The 23,565-nt window shown below is 25.4% G+C and overlaps 1 protein-coding gene across 1 annotated transcript in view; it reads right to left on the reverse strand.

Moving 5' to 3' along the window:
* Positions 1-23,565, reverse strand: part of LOC135133086 (regulatory-associated protein of mTOR) — a 44,432-nt gene that overhangs the window by 3,175 nt on the left and 17,692 nt on the right. The window contains exons 11-12 of the mRNA XM_064061346.1: positions 22,095-22,588; positions 21,929-22,048 (exon numbers count right to left, since the gene is read on the reverse strand). Of these exons, the coding sequence (XP_063917416.1) occupies positions 21,929-22,048; positions 22,095-22,588 (614 nt within the window). The remainder of the gene's footprint in view (positions 1-21,928; positions 22,049-22,094; positions 22,589-23,565) is intronic.

Raw genomic sequence — 23,565 nt, forward strand, 5'->3', positions numbered from 1 at the left:
GATTCGGATGTTTCGATGTTTTGATTGTTCAATCTCTCGCTTTATCAATTTTCTCATATTTAAGTTTTCGATTTTTCGATTTTGGCCCTTTCGGCTTCTCAATTTTTCGATTTTTCGACTTCTTTTTTGGTCTTTTGATTTTTCGATTTGTTGGTTTTTCGATTTTTGCTTTTCGGTTTCTCGATTTTTCGATGTTTCGATTTTTGATTTATCCGATTTTTCAATTGTCCAATTTTTTAAATTTTCGATTTCTCGATTCGTTGATTTTTCAGTTTTTCGATTTTTAAATTTTAGATTTTCGAATTTTTATTTTTTTTATTTTTTGATGTTTGAATTTCTCCATTTTTCAGTTTTAGGATATTTTAACTTTTCAATGTTTTAAATTTTTCGATTTTTCAGTTCTTCAATATTTTTTTATTTTTCAAATTTTGACGTTTCTGAAATTTTAGTTTTCGGATTTCTCAATTAATCTATTTTTTTATATTCCCATTTCTTCACTTCCCAAAGTTTCGATTTTTCAGTTCTTCAGTTCGTCAATTTTTCGATTATTCAGGTTTTTGATTTTTCAATTTTTCGATTTTTTAAGTTTGCGATCTTTCGACTCTGCTTTTTTGACTTTTCTGTTTCTCAATTTTTTAATTTCCTAATTTTTCGTTCAATTTTGTGATTTTTCAGTTTTTCGATTTCTCAATTTTAACTTTTCAATTTTTTAAATTGAATTGGATTTCTCGATTTTTCAATTTTGCGATATTTTAATTTTTCAATGTTTTAAATTTTAGATTTTTCGATTTCTCGATTTTTGATCTTTCAGTTTTTCAGTATTTAAATTTTTCAATTTTTCAAATTTTTACGTTAAAATTTCAGTTTTCTGATTTCTCAATTAATCTATTTTTGATTTTCCCACTTCACAAAGTTTCGATTTTTCAGTTCTTCAATTCTTGGATTTTTCGACTTCGCCTTATTGGTTTTTCGATTTTTCAATTTTTCGATTGTCTTATATTCCAATTTCTCAATTTTTCAACTTTTCCACATTTTAATTTTTAAATTTCTAGATTTTTCGTTTCTCGAGTTTCCAATTCTATATTTTAATTTTTCAAATTTCCGAATTTTTAAATTTTTTGAGATCCCAATTTATTGAGATTCGGATGTTTCGATGTTTTGATTGTTCAATCTCTCGCTTTATCAATTTTTCCATATTTAAATTTTCGATTTTTCGATTTTGGCCTATTTCAATTTCTCAATTTTTCGATTTTTCGACTTCTTTTTTGGTATTTTGATTTTTCGATTCTTGCTTTTCGGTTTCTCGATTTTTCTATGTTTCGATGTTTGATTTATCCGATTTTTTAACTGTCCAATTTTTTAAATTTTCGACTTCTCAATTCGTTGATTTTTCAGTTTTTCGATTTTTAAATTTTAGATTTTCGAATTTTTATTTTTTTGATTTTTTGATGTTTGGATTTCTCCATTTTTCAGTTTTAGGATATTTTAACTTTTCAATGTTTTAAATTTTAGATTTTTCGATTTTTCAGTTCTTCAATATTTTTTTATTTTTCAAATTTTGACGTTTTTGAAATTTTAGTTTTCGGATTTCTCAATTAATCTATTTTTTTTATATTCCCATTTCTTCACTTCCCAAAGTTTCGATTTTTCAGTTCTTCAGTTCGTCAATTTTTCGATTATTCAGGTTTTTGATTTTTCAATTTTTCGATTTTTTAAGTTTGCGATCTTTCGACTCTGCTTTTTTGACTTTTCTGTTTCTCAATTTTTTAATTTCCTAATTTTTCGTTCAATTTTGTGATTTTTCAGTTTTTCGATTTCTCAATTTTAACTTTTCAATTTTTTAAATTGAATTGGATTTCTCGATTCTTCAATTTTGCGATATTTTAATTTTTCAATGTTTTAAATTTTAGATTTTTCGATTTCTCGATTTTTGATTTTTCAGTTTTTCAGTATTTAAATTTTTCAATTTTTCAAATTTTTACGTTAAATTTTCAGTTTTCTGATTTCTCAATTAATCTATTTTTGATTTTCCCACTTCACAAAGTTTCGATTTTTCAGTTCTTCAATTCTTCGATTTTTCGACTTCGCCTTATTGGTTTTTCGATTTCTCAACTTTTGGATATTTCTTTCAGTTTAGATATTTTTCAATACTTCGATTCTTTGATTTTTCGACTTCTAGATTTTTCGATTTTTTATTTTTGGATTTTCAGTTTTTCGTTTTTATACTTTTGATTTTTCAATTTTTCGATTGTCTTATATTCCAATTTCTCAATTTTTCAACTTTTCCATATTTTAATTTTTAAATTTCTAGATTTTTCGTTTCTCGAGTTTCCAATTCTATATTTTAATTTTTCAAATTTCCGAATTTTTAAATTTTTTGAGATCCCAATTTATTGAGATTCGGATGTTTCGATGTTTTGATTGTTCAATCTCTCGCTTTATCAATTTTTCCATATTTCAGTTTTCGATTTTTCGATTTTGGCCTATTTCAATTTCTCAATTTTTCGATTTTTCGACTTCTTTTTTGGTATTTTGATTTTTCGATTTTTGCTTTTCGGTTTCTCGATTTTTGGATGTTTCGATGTTTGATTTATCCGATTTTTTAATTGTCCAATTTTTTAAATTTTCGACTTCTCAATTCGTTGATTTTTCAGTTTTTCGATTTTTAAATTTTAGATTTTCGAATTTTTATTTTTTTGCTTTTTTGATGTTTGGATTTCTCCATTTTTCAGTTTTAGGATATTTTAACTTTTCAATGTTTTAAATTTTAGATTTTTCGATTTTTCAGTTCTTCAATATTTTTTTATTTTTCAAATTTTCACGTTTTTGAAATTTTTGTTTTCGGATTTCTCAATTAATCTATTTTTTTTATATTCCCATTTCTTCACTTCCCAAAGTTTCGATTTTTCAGTTCTTCAGTTCGTCAATTTTTCGATTATTCAGGTTTTTGATTTTTCAATTTTTCGATTTTTTAAGTTTGCGATTTTTCGACTCTGCTTTTTTGAGTTTTCTGTTTCTCAATTTTTTAGTTTCCTAATTTTTCGTTCAATTTTGTGATTTTTCAGTTTTTCGATTTCTCAATTTTAACTTTTCAATTTTTTAAATTGAATTGGTTTTCTCGATTCTTCAATTTTGCGATATTTTAATTTTTCAATGTTTTAAATTTTAGATTTTTCGATTTCTCGATTTTTGATTTTTCAGTTTTTCAGTATTTAAATTTTTCAATTTTTCAAATTTTTACGTTAAATTTTCAGTTTTCTGATTTCTCAATTAATCTATTTTTGATTTTCCCACTTCACAAAGTTTCGATTTTTCAGTTCTTCAATTCTTCGATTTTTCGACTTCGCCTTATTGGTTTTTCGATTTCTCAATTTTTGGATATTTCTTTCAGTTTTGATATTTTTCAATACTTCCATTCTTTGATTTTTCGACTTCTAGATTTTTCGATTTTTTATTTTTGGATTTTCAGTTTTTCGTTTTCTATACTTTCGATTTTTCAATTTTTCGATTGTCTTATATTCCAATTTCTCAATTTTTCAACTTTTCCATATTTTAATTTTTAAATTTCTAGATTTTTCGGTTTCTCGAGTTTCCAATTCTATATTTTAATTTTTCAAATTTCCGAATTTTTAAATTTTTTGAGATCCCAATTTATTGAGATTCGGATGTTTCGATGTTTTGATTGTTCAATCTCTCGCTTTATCAATTTTTCCATGTTTAAGTTTTCGATTTTTCGATTTTGGCCTATTTCAATTTCTCAATTTTTCGATTTTTCGACTTCTTTTTTGGTATTTTGATTTTTCGATTTTTGCTTTTCGGTTTCTCGATTTTTCGATGTTTCGATGTTTGATTTATCCGATTTTTTAATTGTCCAATTTTTTAAATTTTCGACTTCTCAATTCGTTGATTTTTCAGTTTTTCGATTTTTAAATTTTAGATTTTCGACTTTTTATTTTTTTGATTTTTTAATGTTTGGATTTCTCCATTTTTCAGTTTTAGGATATTTTAACTTTTCAATGTTTTAAATTTTAGATTTTTCGATTTTTCAGTTCTTCAATATTTTTTTATTTTTCAAATTTTGACGTTTTTGAAATTTTAGTTTTCGGATTTCTCAATTAATCCATTTTTTTATATTCCCATTTCTTCACTTCCCAAAGTTTCGATTTTTCAGTTCTTCAGTTCGTCAATTTTTCGATTATTCAGGTTTTTGATTTTTCAATTTTTCGATTTTTTAAGTTGGCGATCTTTCGACTCTGCTTTTTTGACTTTTCTGTTTCTCAATTTTTTAATTTCCTAATTTTTGGTTCAATTTTGTGATTTTTCAGTTTTTCGATTTCTCAATTTTAACTTTTCAATTTTTTAAATTGAATTGGATTTCTCGATTCTTCAATTTTGCGATATTTTAATTTTTCAATGTTTTAAATTTTAGATTTTTCGATTTCTCGATTTTTGATTTTTCAGTTTTTCAGTATTTAAATTTTTCAATTTTTCAAATTTTTACGTTAAATTTTCAGTTTTCTGATTTCTCAATTAATCTATTTTTGATTTTCCCACTTCACAAAGTTTCAATTTTTCAGTTCTTCAATTCGTCGATTTTTCGACTTCGCCTTATTGGTTTTTCGATTTCTCAATTTTTGGATATTTCTTTCAGTTTTGATATTTTTCAATACTTCCATTCTTTGATTTTTCGACTTCTAGATTTTTCGATTTTTTATTTTTGGATTTTCAGTTTTTCGTTTTCTATACTTTCGATTTTTCAATTTTTCGATTGTCTTATATTCCAATTTCTCAATTTTTCAACTTTTCCATATTTTAATTTTTAAATTTCTAGATTTTTCGTTTCTCGAGTTTCCAATTCTATATTTTAATTCTTCAAATTTCCGATATTTTAAATTTTTTGAGATCCCAATTTATTGAGATTCGGATGTTTCGATGTTTTGATTGTTCAATCTCTCGCTTTATCAATTTTTCCATATTTAAGTTTTCGATTTTTTGATTTTGGCCTATTTCAATTTCTCAATTTTTCGATTTTTCGACTTCTTTTTTGGTATTTTGATTTTTCGATTTTTGCTTTTCGTTTTCTCGATTTTTCGATGTTTCGATGTTTGATTTATACGATTTTTTAATTGTCCAATTTTTTAAATTTTCGACTTCTCAATTCGTTGATTTTTCAGTTTTTCGGTTTTTAAATTTTAGATTTTCGAATTTTTATTTTTTTGATTTTTTGATGTTTGGATTTCTCCATTTTTCAGTTTTAGGATATTTTAACTTTTCAATGTTTTAAATTTTAGATTTTTCGATTTTTCAGTTCTTCAATATTTTTTTATTTTTCAAATTTTGACGTTTTTGAAATTTTTGTTTTCGGATTTTTCAATTAATCTATTTTTTTTATATTCCCATTTCTTCACTTCCCAAAGTTTCGATTTTTCAGTTCTTCAGTTCGTCAATTTTTCGATTATTCAGGTTTTTGATTTTTCAATTTTTCGATTTTTTTAAGTTTGCGATCTTTCGACTCTGCTTTTTTGACTTTTCTGTTTCTCAATTTTTTAATTTCTTAATTTTTCGTTCAATTTTGTGATTTCTCAGTTTTTCGATTTCTTAATTTTAACTTTTCAATTTTTTAAAATGAATTGGATTTCTCGATTCTTCAATTTTGCGATATTTAAATTTTTCAATGTTTTAAATTTTAGATTTTTCGATTTCTCGATTTTTTGACTTTTCAGTTCTTCAGTATTTAAATTTTTCAATTGTTCAAATTTTTACGTTAAATTTTCAGTTTTCTGATTTCTCAATTAATCTATTTTTGATTTTCCCACTTCACAAAGTTTCGATTTTTCAGTTCTTCAATTCTTCGATTTTTCGACTTCGCCTTATTGGTTTTTCGATTTCTCAATTTTTGGATATTTCTTTCAGTTTTGATATTTTTCAATACTTCCATTCTTTGATTTTTCGACTTCTAGATTTTTCGATTTTTTATTTTTGGATTTTCAGTTTTTCGTTTTCTATACTTTCGATTTTTCAATTTTTCGATTGTCTTATATTCCAATTTCTCAATTTTTCAACTTTCCCATATTTTAATTTTTAAATTTCTAGATTTTTCGGTTTCTCGAGTTTCCAATTCTATATTTTAATTTTTCAAATTTCCGAATTTTTAAATTTTTTGAGATCCCAATTTATTGAGATTCGGATGTTTTGATTGTTCAATCTCTCGCTTTATCAATTTTTCCATATTTAAGTTTTCGATTTTTCTATTTCTTTTTTGGTATTTTGATTTTTCGATTTTTGCTTTTCGGTTTCTCGATTTGTCGATGTTTCGATGTTTGATTTATCCGACTTTTTAATTGTCCAATTTTTTAAATTTTCGACTTCTTAAATTTTAGATTTTCGAATTTTTATTTTTTTGATTTTTTGATGTTTGGATTTCTCCATTTTTCAGTTTTAGGATATTTTAACTTTTCAATGTTTTAAATTTTAGATTTTTCGATTTTTCAGTTCTTCAATATTTTTTTATTTTTCAAATTTTGACGTTTTTGAAATTTTTGTTTTCGGATTTCTCAATTAATCTATTTTTTTTATATTCCCGTTTCTTCACTTCCCAAAGTTTCGATTTTTCAGTTCCTCAGTTCGTCAATTTTTCGATTATTCAGGTTTTTGATTTTTCAATTTTTCGATTTTTTAAGTTTGCGATCTTTCGACTCTGCTTTTTTGACTTTTCTGTTTCTCAATTTTTTAATTTCCTAATTTTTCCTTCAATTTTGTGATTTTTCAGTTTTTCGATTTCTCAATTTTAACTTTTCAATTTTTTAAATTGAATTGGATTTCTCGATTCTTCAATTTTGCGATATTTTAATTTTTCAATGTTTTAAATTTTGGATTTTACGATTCCTCGATTTTTGACTTTTCAGTTCTTCAGTATTTAAATTTTTCAATTTTTCAAATTTTTACGTTAAATTTTCAGTTTTCTGATTTCTCAATTAATCTATTTTTGATTTAACCACTTCACAAAGTTTCGATTTTTCAGTTCTTCAATTCTTCGATTTTTCGACTTCGCCTTATTGGTTTTTCGATTTCTCAATTTTTGGATATTTCTTTCAGTTTAGATATTTTTCAATACTTCCATTCTTTGATTTTTCGACTTCTAGATTTTTCGATTTTTTATTTTTGGATTTTCAGTTTTTCGTTTTCTATACTTTCGATTTTTCATTTTTTCGATTGTCTTATATTCCAATTTCTCATTTTTTCAACTTTTCCATATTTTAATTTTTAAATTTCTAGATTTTTCGGTTTCTCGAGTTTCCAATTCTATATTTTAATTTTTCAAATTTCCGAATTTTTAAATTTTTTGAGATCCAATTTATTGAGATTCGGATGTTTCGATGTTTTGATTGTTCAATCTCTCGCTTTATCAATTTTTCCATATTTAAGTTTTCGATTTTTCGATTTTGGCCTATTTCAATTTCTCAATTTTTCGATTTTTCCACTTCTTTTTTTGGTATTTTGATTTTTCGATTTTTGCTTTTCGGTTTCTCGATTTTTCGATGTTTCGATGTTTGATTTATCCGATTTTTTAATTGTCCAATTTTTTAAATTTTCGACTTCTCGATTCGTTGATTTTTCAGTTTTTCGATTTTTAAATTTTAGATTTTCGAATTTTTATTTTTTTGATTTTTTGATGTTTGGATTTCTCCATTTTTCAGTTTTAGGATATTTTAACTTTTCAATGTTTTAAATTTTAGATTTTTCGATTTTTCAGTTCTTCAATATTTTTTTATTTTTCAAATTTTGACGTTTCTGAAATTTTAGTTTTCGGATTTCTCAATTAATCTATTTTTTTATATTCCCATTTCTTCACTTCCCAAAGTTTCGATTTTTCAGTTCTTCAGTTCGTCAATTTTTCGATTATTCAGGTTTTTGATTTTTCAATTTTTCGATTTTTTAAGTTTACGATTTTTCGACTCTGCTTTTTTCACTTTTCTGTTTCTCAATTTTTTAATTTCCTAATGTTTCGTTCAATTTTGTGATTTTTCAGTTTTTCGATTTCTCAATTTTAACTTTTCAATTTTTTAAATTGAATTGGATTTCTCGATTCTTCAATTTTGCGATATTTTAATTGTTCAATGTTTTAAATTTTAGATTTTTCGATTTCTCGATTTTTTGACTTTTCAGTTCTTCATATTTAAATTTTTCAAATTTTTACGTTAAATTTTCAGTTTTCTGATTTCTCAATTAATCTATTTTTGATTTTCCCACTTCACAAAGTTTCGATTTTTCAGTTCTTCATTTCTTCGATTTTTCGACTTCGCCTTATTGGTTTTTCGATTTCTCAATTTTTGGATATTCCTTTCAGTTTTGATATTTTTCAATACTTCCATTCTTTGATTTTTCGACTTCTAGATTTTTCGATTTTTCAATTTTTCGATTGTCTTATATTCCAATTTCTCAATTTTTCAACTTTTCCATATTTTAATTTTTAAATTTCTAGATTTTTCGTTTCTCGAGTTTCCAGTTCTATATTTTAATTTTTCAAATTTCCGAATTTTTAAATTTTTTGAGATCCCAATTTATTGAGATTCGGATGTTTCGATGTTTTGATTGTTCAATCTCTCGCTTTATCAATTTTTCCATATTTAAGTTTTCGATTTTTCGATTTTGGCCTATTTCAATTTCTCAATTTTTCGATTTTTGGACTTCTTTTTTGGTATTTTAATTTTTCGATTTTTGCTTTTCGGTTTCTCGATTTTTCGATGTTTCGATGTTTGATTTATCCGATTTTTTAATTGTCCAATTTTTTAAATTTTCGACTTCTCAATTCGTTGATTTTTCAGTTTTTCGATTTTTAAATTTTAGATTTTCGAATTTTTATTTTTTTGATTTTTTGATGTTTGGATTTCTCCATTTTTCAGTTTTAGGATATTTTAACTTTTCAATGTTTTAAATTTTAGATTTTTCGATTTTTCAGTTCTTCAATATTTTTTATTTTTCAAATTTTGACGTTTTTGAAATTTGTTTTCGGATTTCTCAATTAATCTATTTTTTTATATTCCCATTTCTTCACTTCCCAAAGTTTCGATTTTTCAGTTTTTCAGTTCGTCAATTTTTCGATTATTCAGGTTTTTGAGTTTTCAATTTTTCGATTTTTTAAGTTTGCGATCTTTCGACTCTGCTTTTTTGACTTTTCTGTTTCTCAATTTTTTAATTTCCTAATTTTTCGTTCAATTTTGTGATTTTTCAGTTTTTCGATTTCTCAATTTTAACTTTTCAATTTTTTAAATTGAATTGGATTTCTCGATTCTTCAATTTTGCGATATTTTAATTTTTCAATGTTTTAAATTTTAGATTTTTCGATTTCTCGATTTTTGATTTTTCAGTTTTTCAGTATTTAAATTTTTCAATTTTTCAAATTTTTACGTTAAATTTTCAGTTTTCTGATTTCTCAATTAATCTATTTTTGATTTTCCCACTTCACAAAGTTTCGATTTTTCAGTTCTTCAATTCTTCGATTTTTCGACTTCGCCTTATTGGTTTTTCGATTTCTCAATTTTTGGATATTTCTTTCAGTTTTGATATTTTTCAATACTTCCATTCTTTGATTTTTCGACTTTTAGATTTTTCGATTTTTTATTTTTGGATTTTCAGTTTTTCGTTTTTTATACTTTCGATTTTTCAATTTTTCGATTGTCTTATATTCCAATTTCTCAATTTTTCAACTTTTCCATATTTTAATTTTTAAATTTCTAGATTTTTCGTTTCTCGAGTTTCCAATTCTATATTTTAATTTTTCAATTTCCGAATTTTTAAATGTTTTTGAGATCCCAATTTATTGAGATTCGGATGTTTCGATGTTTTGATTGTTCAATCTCTCGCTTTATCAATTTTTCCATATTTAAGTTTTCGATTTTTCGATTTTGGGCTATTTCAATTTCTCAATTTTTCGATTTTTCGACTTCTTTTTTGGTATTTTGATTTTTCGATTTTTGCTTTTCGGTTTCTCGATTTTTCGATGTTTCGATGTTTGATTTATCCGATTTTTTAATTGTCCAATTTTTTAAATTTTCGACTTCTCAATTCGTTGATTTTTCAGTTTTTCGATTTTTAAATTTTAGATTTTCGAATTTTTATTTTTTTGATTTTTTGATGTTTGGATTTCTCCATTTTTCAGTTTTAGGATATTTTAACTTTTCAATGTTTTAAATTTTAGATTTTTCGATTTTTCAGTTCTTCAATATTTTTTAATTTTTCAAATTTTGACGTTTTTGAAATTTTTGTTTTCGGATTTCTCAATTAATCTATTTTTTTTATATTCCCATTTCTTCACTTCCCAAAGTTTCGATTTTTCAGTTTTTCAGTTCGTCAATTTTTCGATTATTCAGGTTTTTGAGTTTTCAATTTTTCGATTTTTTAAGTTTGCGATCTTTCGACTCTGCTTTTTTGACTTTTCTGTTTCTCAGTTTTTTAATTTCCTAATTTTTCGTTCAATTTTGTGATTTTTCAGTTTTTCGATTTCTCAATTTTAACTTTTCAATTTTTTAAATTGAATTGGATTTCTCGATTCTTCAATTTTGCGATATTTTAATTTTTCAATGTTTTAAATTTTAGATTTTTCGATCTCTCGATTTTTAATTTTTCAGTTTTTCAGTATTTAAATTTTTCAATTTTTCAAATTTTTACGTTAAATTTTCAGTTTTCTGATTTCTCAATTGATCTATTTTTGACTTTCCCACTTCACAAAGTTTCGATTTTTCAGTTCTTCAATTCTTCGATTTTTCGACTTCGCCTTATTGGTTTTTCAATTTCTCAATTTTTGGATATTTCTTTCAGTTTTGATATTTTTCAATACTTCCATTCTTTGATTTTTCGACTTCTAAATTTTTCGATTTTTTATTTTTGGATTTTCAGTTTTTCGTTTTCTATACTTTCGATTTTTCAATTTTTCGATTGTCTTATATTCCCAATTTCTCAATTTTTCAACTTTTCCATATTTTAATTTTTAAATTTCTAGATTTTTCGGTTTCTCGAGTTTCCAATTCTATATTTTAATTTTTCAAATTTCCGAATTTTTAAATTTTTTGAGATCCCAATTTATTGAGATTCGGATGTTTTGATGCTTTGATTGTTCAATCTCTCGCTTTATCAATTTTTCCATATTTAAGTTTTCGATTTTGGCCTATTTCAATTTCTCAATTTTTCGACTTTTCGACTTCTTTTTTGGTATTTTGATTTTTCGATTTTTGCTTTTCGGTTTCTCGATTTTTCGATGTTTCGATGTTTGATTTATCCGATTTTTTAATTGTCCAATTTTTTAAATTTTCGACTTCTCGATTCGTTGATTTTTCAGTTTTTCGATTTTTAAATTTTAGATTTTCGAATTTTTATTTTTTTGATTTTTTGATGTTTGGATTTCTCCATTTTTCAGTTTTAGGATATTTTAAACTTTTCAATGTTTTAAATTTTAGATTTTTCGATTTTTCAGTTCTTCAATATTTTTTTATTTTTCAAATTTTGACGTTTCTGAAATTTTAGTTTCCTGATTTCTCAATTAATCTATTTTTGATTTTCCCACTTCACAAAGTTTCGATTTTTCAGTTCTTCAATTCTTCGATTTTTCGACTTCTTTTTTGGTCTTTTGATTTTTCGATTTGTTGGTTTTTCGATTTTTGCTTTTCGGTTTCTCGATTTTTCGATGTTTCGATGTTTGATTTATCCGATTTTTTAATTGTCCAATTTTTTAAATTTTTGACTTCTCGATTCGTTGATTTTTCAGTTTTTCGATTTTTAAATTTTAGATTTTCGAATTTTTATTTTTTTGATTTTTTGATGTTTGGATTTCTCCATTTTTCAGTTTTAGGATACTTTAACTTTTCAATGTTTTAAATTTTAGATTTTTCGATTTTTCAGTTCTTCAATATTTTTTTATTTTTCAAATTTTGACGTTTCTGAAATTTTAGTTTTCGGATTTCTCAATTAATCTATTTTTTTATATTCCCATTTCTTCACTTCCCAAAGTTTCGATTTTTCAATTCTTCAGTTCGTCAATTTTTCGATTATTCAGGTTTTTGATTTTTCAATTTTTCGATTTTTTAAGTTTGCGATCTTTCGACTCTGCTTTTTTGACTTTTCTGTTTCTCAATTTTTTAATTTCCTAATTTTTCGTTCGATTTTGTGATTTTTCAGTTTTTCGATTTCTCAATTTTAACTTTTCAATTTTTTAAATTGAATTGGATTTCTCGATTCTTCAATTTTGCGATATTTTAATTTTTCAATGTTTTAAATTTTAGATTTTTCGATTTCTCGATTTTTGATTTTTCAGTTTTTCAGTATTTAAATTTTTCAATTTTTCAAATTTTTACGTTAAATTTTCAGTTTTCTGATTTCTCAATTAATCTATTTTTGATTTTCCCACTTCACAAAGTTTCGATTTTTCAGTTCTTCAATTCTTCGATTTTTCGATTTCGCCTTATTGGTTTTTCGATTTCTCAATTTTTGGATATTTCTTTTAGTTTTGATATTTTTCAATACTTCCATTCTTTGATTTTTCGACTTCTAGATTTTTCGATTTTTTATTTTTGGATTTTCAGTTTTTCGTTTTCTATACTTTCAATTTTTCAATTTTTCGATTGTCTTATATTCCAATTTCTCAATTTTTCAACTTTCCCATATTTTAATTTTTAAATTTCTAGATTTTTCGTTTCTCGAGTTTCCAATTCTATATTTTAATTTTTCAAATTTCCGAATTTTTAAATTTTTTGAGATCCCAATTTATTGAGATTCGGATGTTTCGATGTTTTGATTGTTCAATCTCTCGCTTTATCAATTTTTCCATATTTAAGTTTTCGATTTTTCGATTTTGGCCTATTTCAATTTCTCAATTTTTCGATGTTTCGATGTTTGATTTATCCGATTTTTTAATTGTCCAATTTTTTAAATTTTCGACTTCTCAATTCGTTGATTTTTCAGTTTTTCGATTTTTAAATTTTAGATTTTCGAATTTTTATTTTTTTGATTTTTTGATGTTTGGATTTCTCCATTTTTCAGTTTTAGGATATTTTAACTTTTCAATGTTTTAAATTTTAGATTTTTCGATTTTTCAGTTCTTCAATATTTTTTTATTTTTCAAATTTTGACGTTTTTGAAATTTTAGTTTTCGGATTTCTCAATTAATCTATTTTTTTTATATTCCCATTTCTTCACTTCCCAAAGTTTCGATTTTTCAGTTCTTCAGTTCGTCAATTTTTCGATTATTCAGGTTTCTGATTTTTCAATTTTTCGATTTTTTAAGTTTGCGATTTTTCGACTCTGCTTTTTTCACTTTTCTGTTTCTCAATTTTTTAATTTCCTAATTTTTCGTTCAATTTTGTGATTTTTCAGTTTTTCGATTTCTCAATTTTAACTTTTCAATTTTTTAAATTGAATTGGATTTCTCGATTCTTCAATTTTGCGATATTTTTATTGTTCAATGTTTTAAATTTTAGACTTTTCGATTTCTCGATTTTTTGACTTTTCAGTTCTTCAGTATTTAAATTTTTCAATTTTTCAAATTTTTACGTTAACTTTTCAGTTTTCTGATTTCTCAATTAATCTATTTTTGATTTTCCCACTTCACAAAGTTTCGATTTTTCAGTTCTTCAATTCTTCGATTTTTCGACTTCGCCTTATTGGTTTTTCGATTTCTCAATTTTTGGATATTTCTTTCAGTTTTGATATTTTTCAATACTTCCATTCTTTGATTTTTCGACTTCTAGATTTTTCGATTTTTTATTTTTGGATTTTCAGTTTTTCGTTTTCTATACTTTCGATTTTTCAATTTTTCTATTGTCTTATATTCCAATTTCTCAATTTTTCAACTTTTCCATATTTTAATTTTTAAATTTCTAGATTTTTCGGTTTCTCGAGTTTCCAATTCTATATTTTAATTTTTCAAATTTCCGAATTTTTAAATTTTTTGAGATCCCAATTTATTGAGATTCGGATGTTTCGATGTTTTGATTGTTCAATCTCTCGCTTTATCAATTTTTCCATATTTAAGTTTTCGATTTTTCGATTTTGGCCTATTTCAATTTCTCAATTTTTCGATTTTTCGACTTCTTTTTTGGTATTTTGATTTTTCGATTTTTGCTTTTCGGTTTCTCGATTTTTCGATGTTTCGATGTTTGATTTATCCGATTTTTTAATTGTCCAATTTTTTAAATTTTCGACTTCTCAATTCGTTGATTTTTCAGTTTTTCGATTTTTAAATTTTAGATTTTCGAATTTTTATTTTTTTGATTTTTTAATGTTTGGATTTCTCCATTTTTCAGTTTTAGGATATTTTTACTTTTCAATGTTTTAAATTTTAGATTTTTCGATTTTTCAGTTCTTCAATATTTTTTTTTTTTCAAATTTTGACGTTTCTGAAATTTTAGTTTTCGGATTTCTCAATTAATCTATTTTTTTATATTCCCATTTCTTCACTTCCCAAAGTTTCGATTTTTCAGTTCTTCAGTTCGTCAATTTTTCGATTATTCAGGTTTTTTAAGTTTGCGATCTTTCGACTCTGCTTTTTTGACTTTTCTGTTTCTCAATTTTTTAATTTCCTAATTTTTCGTTCAATTTTGTGATTTTTCAGTTTTTCGATTTCTCAATTTTAACTTTTCAATTTTTTAAATTGAATTGGATTTCTCGATTCTTCAATTTTGCGATATTTTAATTTTTCAATGTTTTAAATTTTAGATTTTTCGATTTCTCGATTTTTGATTTTTCAGTTTTTCAGTATTTAAATTTTTCAATTTTTCAAATTTTTACGTTAAATTTTCAGTTTTCTGATTTCTCAATTAATCTATTTTTGATTTTCCCACTTCACAAAGTTTCGATTTTTCAGTTCTTCAATTCTTCGATTTTTCGACTTCGCCTTATTGGTTTTTCGATTTCTCAATTTTTGGATATTTCTTTCAGTTTTGATATTTTTCAATACTTCCATTCTTTGATTTTTCGACTTCTAGATTTTTCGATTTTTTATTTTTGGATTTTCAGTTTTTCGTTTTCTATACTTTCGATTTTTCAATTTTTCGATTGTCTTATATTCCAATTTCTCAATTTTTCAACTTTTCCATATTTTAATTTTTAAATTTCTAGATTTTTCGGTTTCTCGAGTTTCCAATTCTATATTTTAATTTTTCAAATTTCCGAATTTTTAAATTTTTTGAGATCCCAATTTATTGAGATTCGGATGTTTCGATGTTTTGATTGTTCAATCTCTCGCTTTATCAATTTTTCCATATTTAAGTTTTCAATTTTTCGATTTTGGCCTATTTCAATTTCTCAATTTTTCGATTTTTCGACTTCTTTTTTGGTATTTTGATTTTTCGATTTTTGCTTTTCGGTTTCTCGATTTTTCGATGTTTCGATGTTTGATTTATCCGATTTTTTAATTGTCCAATTTTTTAAATTTTCGACTTCTCAATTCGTTGATTTTTCAGTTTTTCGATTTTTAAATTTTAGATTTTCGAATTTTAATTTTTTTGATTTTTTGATGTTTGGATTTCTCCATTTTTCAGTTTTAGGATATTTTAACTTTTCAATGTTTTAAATTTTAGATTTTTCGATTTTTCAGTTCTTCAATATTTTTTTATTTTTCAAATTTTGACGTTTTTGAAATTTTTGTTTTCGGATTTCTCAATTAATCTATTTTTTTTTATATTCCCATTTCTTCACTTCCCAAAGTTTCGATTTTTCAGTTCTTCAGTTCGTCAATTTTTCGATTATTCAGGTTTTTGATTTTTCAATTTTTCGTTCAATTTTGTGATTTTTCAGTTTTTCGATTTCTCAATTTTAACTTTTCAATTTTTTAAATTGAATTGGGTTTCTCGATTCTTCAATTTTGCGATATTTTAATTTTTCAATGTTTTAAATTTTAGATTTTTCGATTTCTCGATTTTTGATTTTTCAGTTTTTCAGTATTTAAATTTTTCAATTTTTCAAATTTTTACGTTAAATTTTCAGTTTTCTGATTTCTCAATTAATCTATTTTTGATTTTCCCACTTCACAAAGTTTCGATTTTTCAGTTCTTCAATTCTTCGATTTTTCGACTTCGCCTTATTGGTTTTTCGATTTCTCAATTTTTGGATATTTCTTTCAGTTTAGATATTTTTCAATACTTCGATTCTTTGATTTTTCGACTTCTAGATTTTTCGATTTTTTATTTTTGGATTTTCAGTTTTTCGTTGTTTATACTTTCGATTTTTCAATTTTTCTATTGTCTTATATTCCAATTTCTCAATTTTTCAACTTTTGCATATTTTAATTTTTAAATTTCTAGATTTTTCGGTTTCTCGAGTTTCCAATTCTATATTTTAATTTTTCAAATTTCCGAATTTTTAAATTTTTTGAGATCCCAATTTATTGAGATTCGGATGTTTCGATGTTTTGATTGTTCAATCTCTCGCTTTATCAATTTTTCCATATTTAAGTTTTCGATTTTTCGATTTTGGCCTATTTCGGTTTCTCAATTTTTCGATTTTTCGACTTCTTTTTTGGTCTTTTGATTTTTCGATTTGTTGGTTTTTCGTTTTTGGCTTTTCGGTTTCTCGATTTTTCGATGTTTCGATTTTTGAGTTACCCGATTTTTCAACTGTCCAATTTTCTAAATTTTCGATATCTCGATTCGTTGATTTTTCAGTTTTTCGATTTTTAAATTTTAGATTTTCGAATTTTTATTTTTTTGATTTTTTGATGTTTGGATTTCTCCATTTTTCAGTTTTAGGATATTTTAACTTTTCAATGTTTTAAATTTTTCGATTTTTCAGTTCTTCAATATTTTTTTATTTTTCAAATTTTGACGTTTCTGAAATTTTAGTTTTCTGATTTCTCAATTAATCTATTTTTTTTATATTCCCATTTCTTCACTTCCCAAAGTTTCGATTTTTCAGTTTTTCAGTTCGTCAATTTTTCGATTATTCAGGTTTTTGAGTTTTCAATTTTTCGATTTTTTAAGTTTGCGATCTTTCGACTCTGCTTTTTTGACTTTTCTGTTTCTCAATTTTTTAATTTCCTAATTTTTCGTTCAATTTTGTGATTTTTCAGTTTTTCGATTTCTCAATTTTAACTTTTCAATTTTTTAAATTGAATTGGATTTCTCGATTCTTCAATTTTGCGATATTTTAATTTTTCAGTTTTTCAGTATTTAAATTTTTCAATTTTTCAAATTTTTACGTTAAATTTTCAGTTTTCTGATTTCTCAATTAATCTATTTTTGATTTTCCCACTTCACAAAGTTTCGATTTTTCAGTTCTTCAATTCTTCGATTTTTCGACTTCGCCTTATTGGTTTTTCGTTTCTCAATTTTTGGATATTTCTTTCAGTTTTGATATTTTTCAATACTTCCATTCTTTGATTTTTCGACTTCTAGATTTTTCGATTTTTTATTTTTGGATTTTCAGTTTTTCGTTTTCTATACTTTCGATTTTTCAATTTTTCGATGTCTTATATTCCAATTTCTCAATTTTTCAACTTTTCCATATTTTAATTTTTAAATTTCTAGATTTTTCGGTTTCTCGAGTTTCCAATTCTATATTTTAATTTTTCAAATTTCCGAATTTTTAAATTTTTTGAGATCCCAATTTATTGAGATTCGGATGTTTCGATGTTTTGATTGTTCAATCTCTCGCTTTATCAATTTTTCCATATTTAAGTTTTCGATTTTTCGATTTTGGCCTATTTCAATTTCTCAATTTTTCGATTTTTCGACTTCTTTTTTGGTATTTCGATTTTTCGATTTTTGCTTTTCGGTGTCTCGATTTTTCGATGTTTCGATGTTTGATTTATCCGATTTTTTAATTGTCCAATTTTTTAAATTTTCGAGTTCTCAATTCGTTGATTTTTCAGTTTTTCGATTTTTAAATTTTAGATTTTCGAATTTTTATTTTTTTGATGTTTGGATTTCTCCATTTTTCAGTTTTAGGATATTTTAACTTTTCAATGTTTTAAATTTTAGATTTTTCGATTTTTCAGTTCTTCAATATTTTTTTATTTTTCAAATTTTGACGTTTTTGAAATTTTAGTTTTCGGATTTCTCAATTAATCTATTTTTTTTATATTCCCATTTCTTCACTTCCCAAAGTTTCGATTTTTCAGTTCTTCAGTTCGTCAATTTTTCGATTATTCAGGTTTTTGATTTTTCAATTTTTCGATTTTTTAAGTTTGCGATCTTTCGACTCTGCTTTTTTGACTTTTCTGTTTCTCAATTTTTTAATTTCCTAATTTTTCGTTCAATTTTGTGATTTTTCAGTTTTTCGATTTCTCAATTTTAACTTTACAATTTTTTAAATTGAATTGGATTTCTCGATTCTTCAATTTTGCGATATTTTAATTTTTCAATGTTTTAAATTTTAGATTTTTCGATTTCTCGATTTTTGATTTTTCAGTTTTTCAGTATTTAAATTTTTCAATTTTTCAAATTTTTACGTTAAATTTTCAGTTTTCTGATTTCTCAATTAATCTATTTTTGATTTTCCCACTTCACAAAGTTTCGATTTTTCAGTTCTTCAATTCTTCGATTTTTCGACTTCGCCTTATTGGTTTTTCGTTTCTCAATTTTTGGATATTTCTTTCAGTTTTGATATTTTTCAATACTTCCATTCTTTGATTTTTCGACTTCTAGATTTTTCGATTTTTTATTTTTGGATTTTCAGTTTTTCGTTTTCTATACTTTCGATTTTTCAATTTTTCGATGTCTTATATTCCAATTTCTCAATTTTTCAACTTTTCCATATTTTAATTTTTAAATTTCTAGATTTTTCGGTTTCTCGAGTTTCCAATTCTATATTTTAATTTTTCAAATTTCCGAATTTTTAAATTTTTTGAGATCCCAATTTATTGAGATTCGGATGTTTCGATGTTTTGATTGTTCAATCTCTCGCTTTATCAATTTTTCCATATTTAAGTTTTCGATTTTTCGATTTTGGCCTATTTCAATTCCTCAATTTTTCGATTTTTCGACTTCTTTTTTGGTATTTTGATTTTTCGATTTTTGCTTTTCGGTTTCTCGATTTTTCGATGTTTGATTTATCCGATTTTTCAATTGTCCAATTTTTTAAATTTTCGATTTCTCGATTCGTTGATTTTTCAGTTTTTCGATTTTTATTTTAGATTTTCGAATTTTTATTTTTTTGATTTTTTGATGTTTGGATTTCTCCATTTTTCAGTTTTAGGATATTTTAACTTTTCAATGTTTTAAATTTTTCGATTTTTCAGTTCTTCAATATTTTTTTATTTTTCAAATTTTGACGTTTCTGAAATTTTAGTTTTCGGATTTCTCAATTAATCTATTTTTTTATATTCCCATTTCTTCACTTCCCAAAGTTTCGATTTTTCAGTTCTTCAGTTCGTCAATTTTTCGATTATTCAGGTTTTTGATTTTTCAATTTTTCGATTTTTTAAGTTTGCGATTTTTCGACTCTGCTTTTTTCACTTTTCTGTTTCTCAATTTTTTAATTTCCTAATTTTTCGTTCAATTTTGTGATTTTTCAGTTTTTCGATTTCTCAATTTTAACTTTTCAATTTTTTAAATTGAATTGGATTTCTCGATTCTTCAATTTTGCGATATTTTAATTTTTCAATGTTTTAAATTTTAGATTTTTCGATTTCTCGATTTTTGACTTTTCAGTTCTTCAGTATTTAAATTTTTCAATTTTTACGTTAAATTTTCAGTTTTCTGATTTCTCAATTAATCTATTTTTGATTTTCCCACTTCACAAAGTTTCAATTTTTCAGTTCTTCAATTCTTCGATTTTTCGACTTCGCCTTATTGGTTTTTCGATTTCTCAATTTTTGGATATTTCTTTCAGTTTTGATATTTTTCAATACTTCGATTCTTTGATTTTTCGACTTCTAGATTTTTCGATTTTTTATTTTTGGATTTTCAGTTTTTCGTTTTCTATACTTTCGATTTTTCAATTTTTTGATTGTCTTATATTCCAATTTCTCAATTTTTCAACTTTTCCATATTTTAATTTTTCAAATTTCCGAATTTTTAAATTTTTTGAGATCCCAATTTATTGAGATTCGGATGTTTCGATGTTTTGATTGTTCAATCTCTCGCTTTATCAATTTTTCCATATTTAAGTTTTCGATTTTTCGATTTTGGCCTATTTCAATTTCTCAATTTTTCGACTTTTCGACTTCTTTTTTGGTATTTTGATTTTTCGATTTTTGCTTTTCGGTTTCTCGATTTTTCGATGTTTCGATGTTTGATTTATCCGATTTTTTAATTGTCCAATTTTTTAAATTTTCGACTTCTCAATTCGTTGATTTTTCAGTTTTTCGATTTTTAAATTTTAGATTTTCGAATTTTTATTTTTTTGATTTTTTGATGTTTGGATTTCTCCATTTTTCAGTTTTAGGATATTTTACCTTTTCAATGTTTTAAATTTTAAATTTTTCGATTTTTCAGTTCTTCAATATTTTTTTATTTTTAAAATTTTGACGTTTTTGAAATTTTTGTTTTCGGATTTCTCAATTAATCTATTTTTTTATATTCCCATTTCTTCACTTCCCAAAGTTTCGATTTTTCAGTTCTTCAGTTCGTCAATTTTTCGATTATTCAGGTTTTTGATTTTTCAATTTTTCGATTTTTTAAGTTTGCGATCTTTCGACTCTGCTTTTTTGACTTTTCTGTTTCTCAATTTTTTAATTTCCTAATTTTTCGTTCAATTTTGTGATTTTTCAGTTTTTCGATTTCTCAATTTTAACTTTTCAATTTTTTAAATTGAATTGGATTTCCCGATTCTTCAATTTTGCGATATTTTAATTTTTCAATGTTTTAAATTTTAGATTTTTCGATTTCTCGATTTTTGACTTTTCAGTTCTTCAGTATTTAAATTTTTCAATTTTTCAAATTTTTACATTAAATTTTCAGTTTTCTGATTTCTCAATTAATCTATTTTTGATTTTCCCACTTCACAAAGTTTCGATTTTTCAGTTCTTCAATTCTTCGATTTTTCGACTTCGCCTTATTGGTTTTTCGATTTCTCAATTTTTGGATATTTCTTTCAGTTTTGATATTTTTCAATACTTCCATTCTTTGATTTTTCGACTTCTAGATTTTTCGATTTTTTATTTTTGGATTTTCAGTTTTTCGTTTTCTATACTTTCGATTTTTCAATTTTTCTATTGTCTTATATTCCAATTTCTCAATTTTTCAACTTTTCCATGTTTTAATTTATAAATTTCTAGATTTTTCGGTTTCTCGAGTTTCCAATTCTATATTTTAATTTTTCAAATTTCCGAATTTTTAAATTTTTTGAGATCCCAATTTATTGAGATTCGGATGTTTCGATGTTTTGATTGTTGAATCTCTCGCTTTATCAATTTTTCCATATTTAAGTTTTCGATTTTGGCCTATTTCGGTTTCTCAATTTTTCGACTTTTGCTTTTCGGTTTCTCGATTTTTCGATGTTTCGATTTTTGATTTATCCGATTTTTTAATTGTCCAATTTTTTAAATTTTCGACTTCTCGATTCGTTGATTTTTCAGTTTTTCGATTTTTAAATTTTAGATTTTCGAATTTTTATTTTTTTGATTTTTTGATGTTTGGATTTCTCCATTTTTCAGTTTTAGGATATATAGCAAATATACGTGCTACCACACACATGAAACAGGTATGCACTACATATATAAATATATTACATATAGGTAAAGTCCTCAACACGTATGTTTGGTTATTTTGTGACTGCTCCCCGTACAACGTACTGACTAATACGTCCGTTTACTACCTTATCGACATCACGTGCTTACAGACTATTTTTACTCCCTTTCGTAAGGTACCGCCACTTCATAGTGAAGCGAGTGAGATGTAAAATATATGTTCATTCTTTTCTACATGGGAAAGTAATTGTCCGTATAGGTTGTCCAACTATTATATACTTAAACAATGATAATAATAATAGTGTCACTCACCAGGCATAAGTGGCAGTTCCTCGATGCAACGCAAAACACGACATCGTATTCTGGATTGCTTGTGTGCTATGAACAACAGTGTGGTTTCGGATATCGTAAACTTTAACAGACCCGTCGGCACTGCAACACCCTGTATAAAACCCGCCTTTCGACTCGTGCGACTCACCTTCCGCTGTAGAACGTGTTCCCGAGCAGGTGCACCCCCAACACCGCCCCCGAGTGCTCCATGAACACCCCGACCCTTGCCTCCGTCGGACTGCATCTCCTGTCGTACACCCGGATCGAGCCGTCCTGGTAGCCGGCCACCACCATCCCGTACCGGTACGACTTGATGTCCTCCTCGCCGTCTATGCTGATCCCTTCGTCGTCCTTCTCCCGCTCCAGGTACGCCTTGCTGTAGTTCTCGTGCGACACCCCCGAGAAGGAGGAGTCGATGGACGTGATGGGGCAGTCCGAGCCGGTGAGGATGTCGAAGGCGAAGAGCTCGCGCTCCGCGTCCCAGAAGCGGATGACGCGCGAGTCCCCGGTGGCGATGGCCGTCTGGGTGTACTGCTCCCAGGAGAGGAGCGTCCCCGAGTGGCGCCACTTCATCTCGGTGAGGGCCTGCCACGCGCTGATGAGGGTGGGCTCGCGGCTGTGGCCCGTGTTGGGCTTCCACACCTTACCAACAAAAAATTGATCTCATTCTATAAATTTTTTTTCATTAATTTTTTTTTGGTCACCCTGTATAAGCAAATGTAAAAAATGTGGATGCAATGATAAGTTACAAGTCTAGTTTGATCATATTTTCAAAAGAATTTATTCAGCAAAATTTTGGGGCGACGTCATCAATTTTTTAGGGGGGATGAGCAAATACATTTTGATCAAAAATTTACCATGCTTATTATTTATTAACTTTAAATTTCGAAAATTGAAAAATTCAAATATAGAAGAACTGAAAACTCGGGAAATCGAAAAACTTAAAATTTTAAAAATTGAAAACTTAAAATATCGAATAGTTGAAAAATTGTGAAAACGGAAAGTTCAAAAAACGACAATTGAAAATCCAAAAATTGGGAAATTAAAAAATTGGGAAATGGAAAATCCGAAAAATTGCAAACCTAAAGAATCGAAAAATTGAAAAATTCAAAAACTGAGACAATCAAAACATCGAAACATCCGGATCTCGATAAATCGAGTTTTCAAAAAATTGAAAAATCGAAAAATAAAAAAATTCGGAAAAAAGAAAAAATAAAATATACAAGAACTGAAAACTCGAAAAATTCACAAATCGAAATATATATAAAACAGTCGAAAATTGCAAAATCCAAAGTTTAAAAAACGAAAAACTGAAGAATTGAAGAACTGAAAAATCGAAACTGCGAATTCGAGAAACGGGAAAATTGTAAAATAGAAATACTGAAGAATTGGAAAATCAAAAAATTCAGAAATCGAAAAATATAAAATTTAAAACATTGAACAATTGAAATATCGCAAAATTGAAAAATGGAGAAATACAAACATCAAAGAATCAAAAAAGAAAAATTCGAAAATCTAAAACTTGAAAATCGAAAAACTGAAAAATCGACAAATCGAAACTCCAGAATTTAAAAAAATTGAAAAATCGGATGACTGAAAAATCGAAACATCGAAAAATT

This window comes from Zophobas morio, unplaced genomic scaffold, assembly GCF_036711695.1.
Source record: "Zophobas morio isolate AGI-343-1 ecotype UQ-CSIRO unplaced genomic scaffold, CSIRO_AGI_Zmor_V1 ptg000021l, whole genome shotgun sequence".
In the NCBI taxonomy this organism is placed as follows: domain Eukaryota; kingdom Metazoa; phylum Arthropoda; class Insecta; order Coleoptera; family Tenebrionidae; genus Zophobas; species Zophobas morio.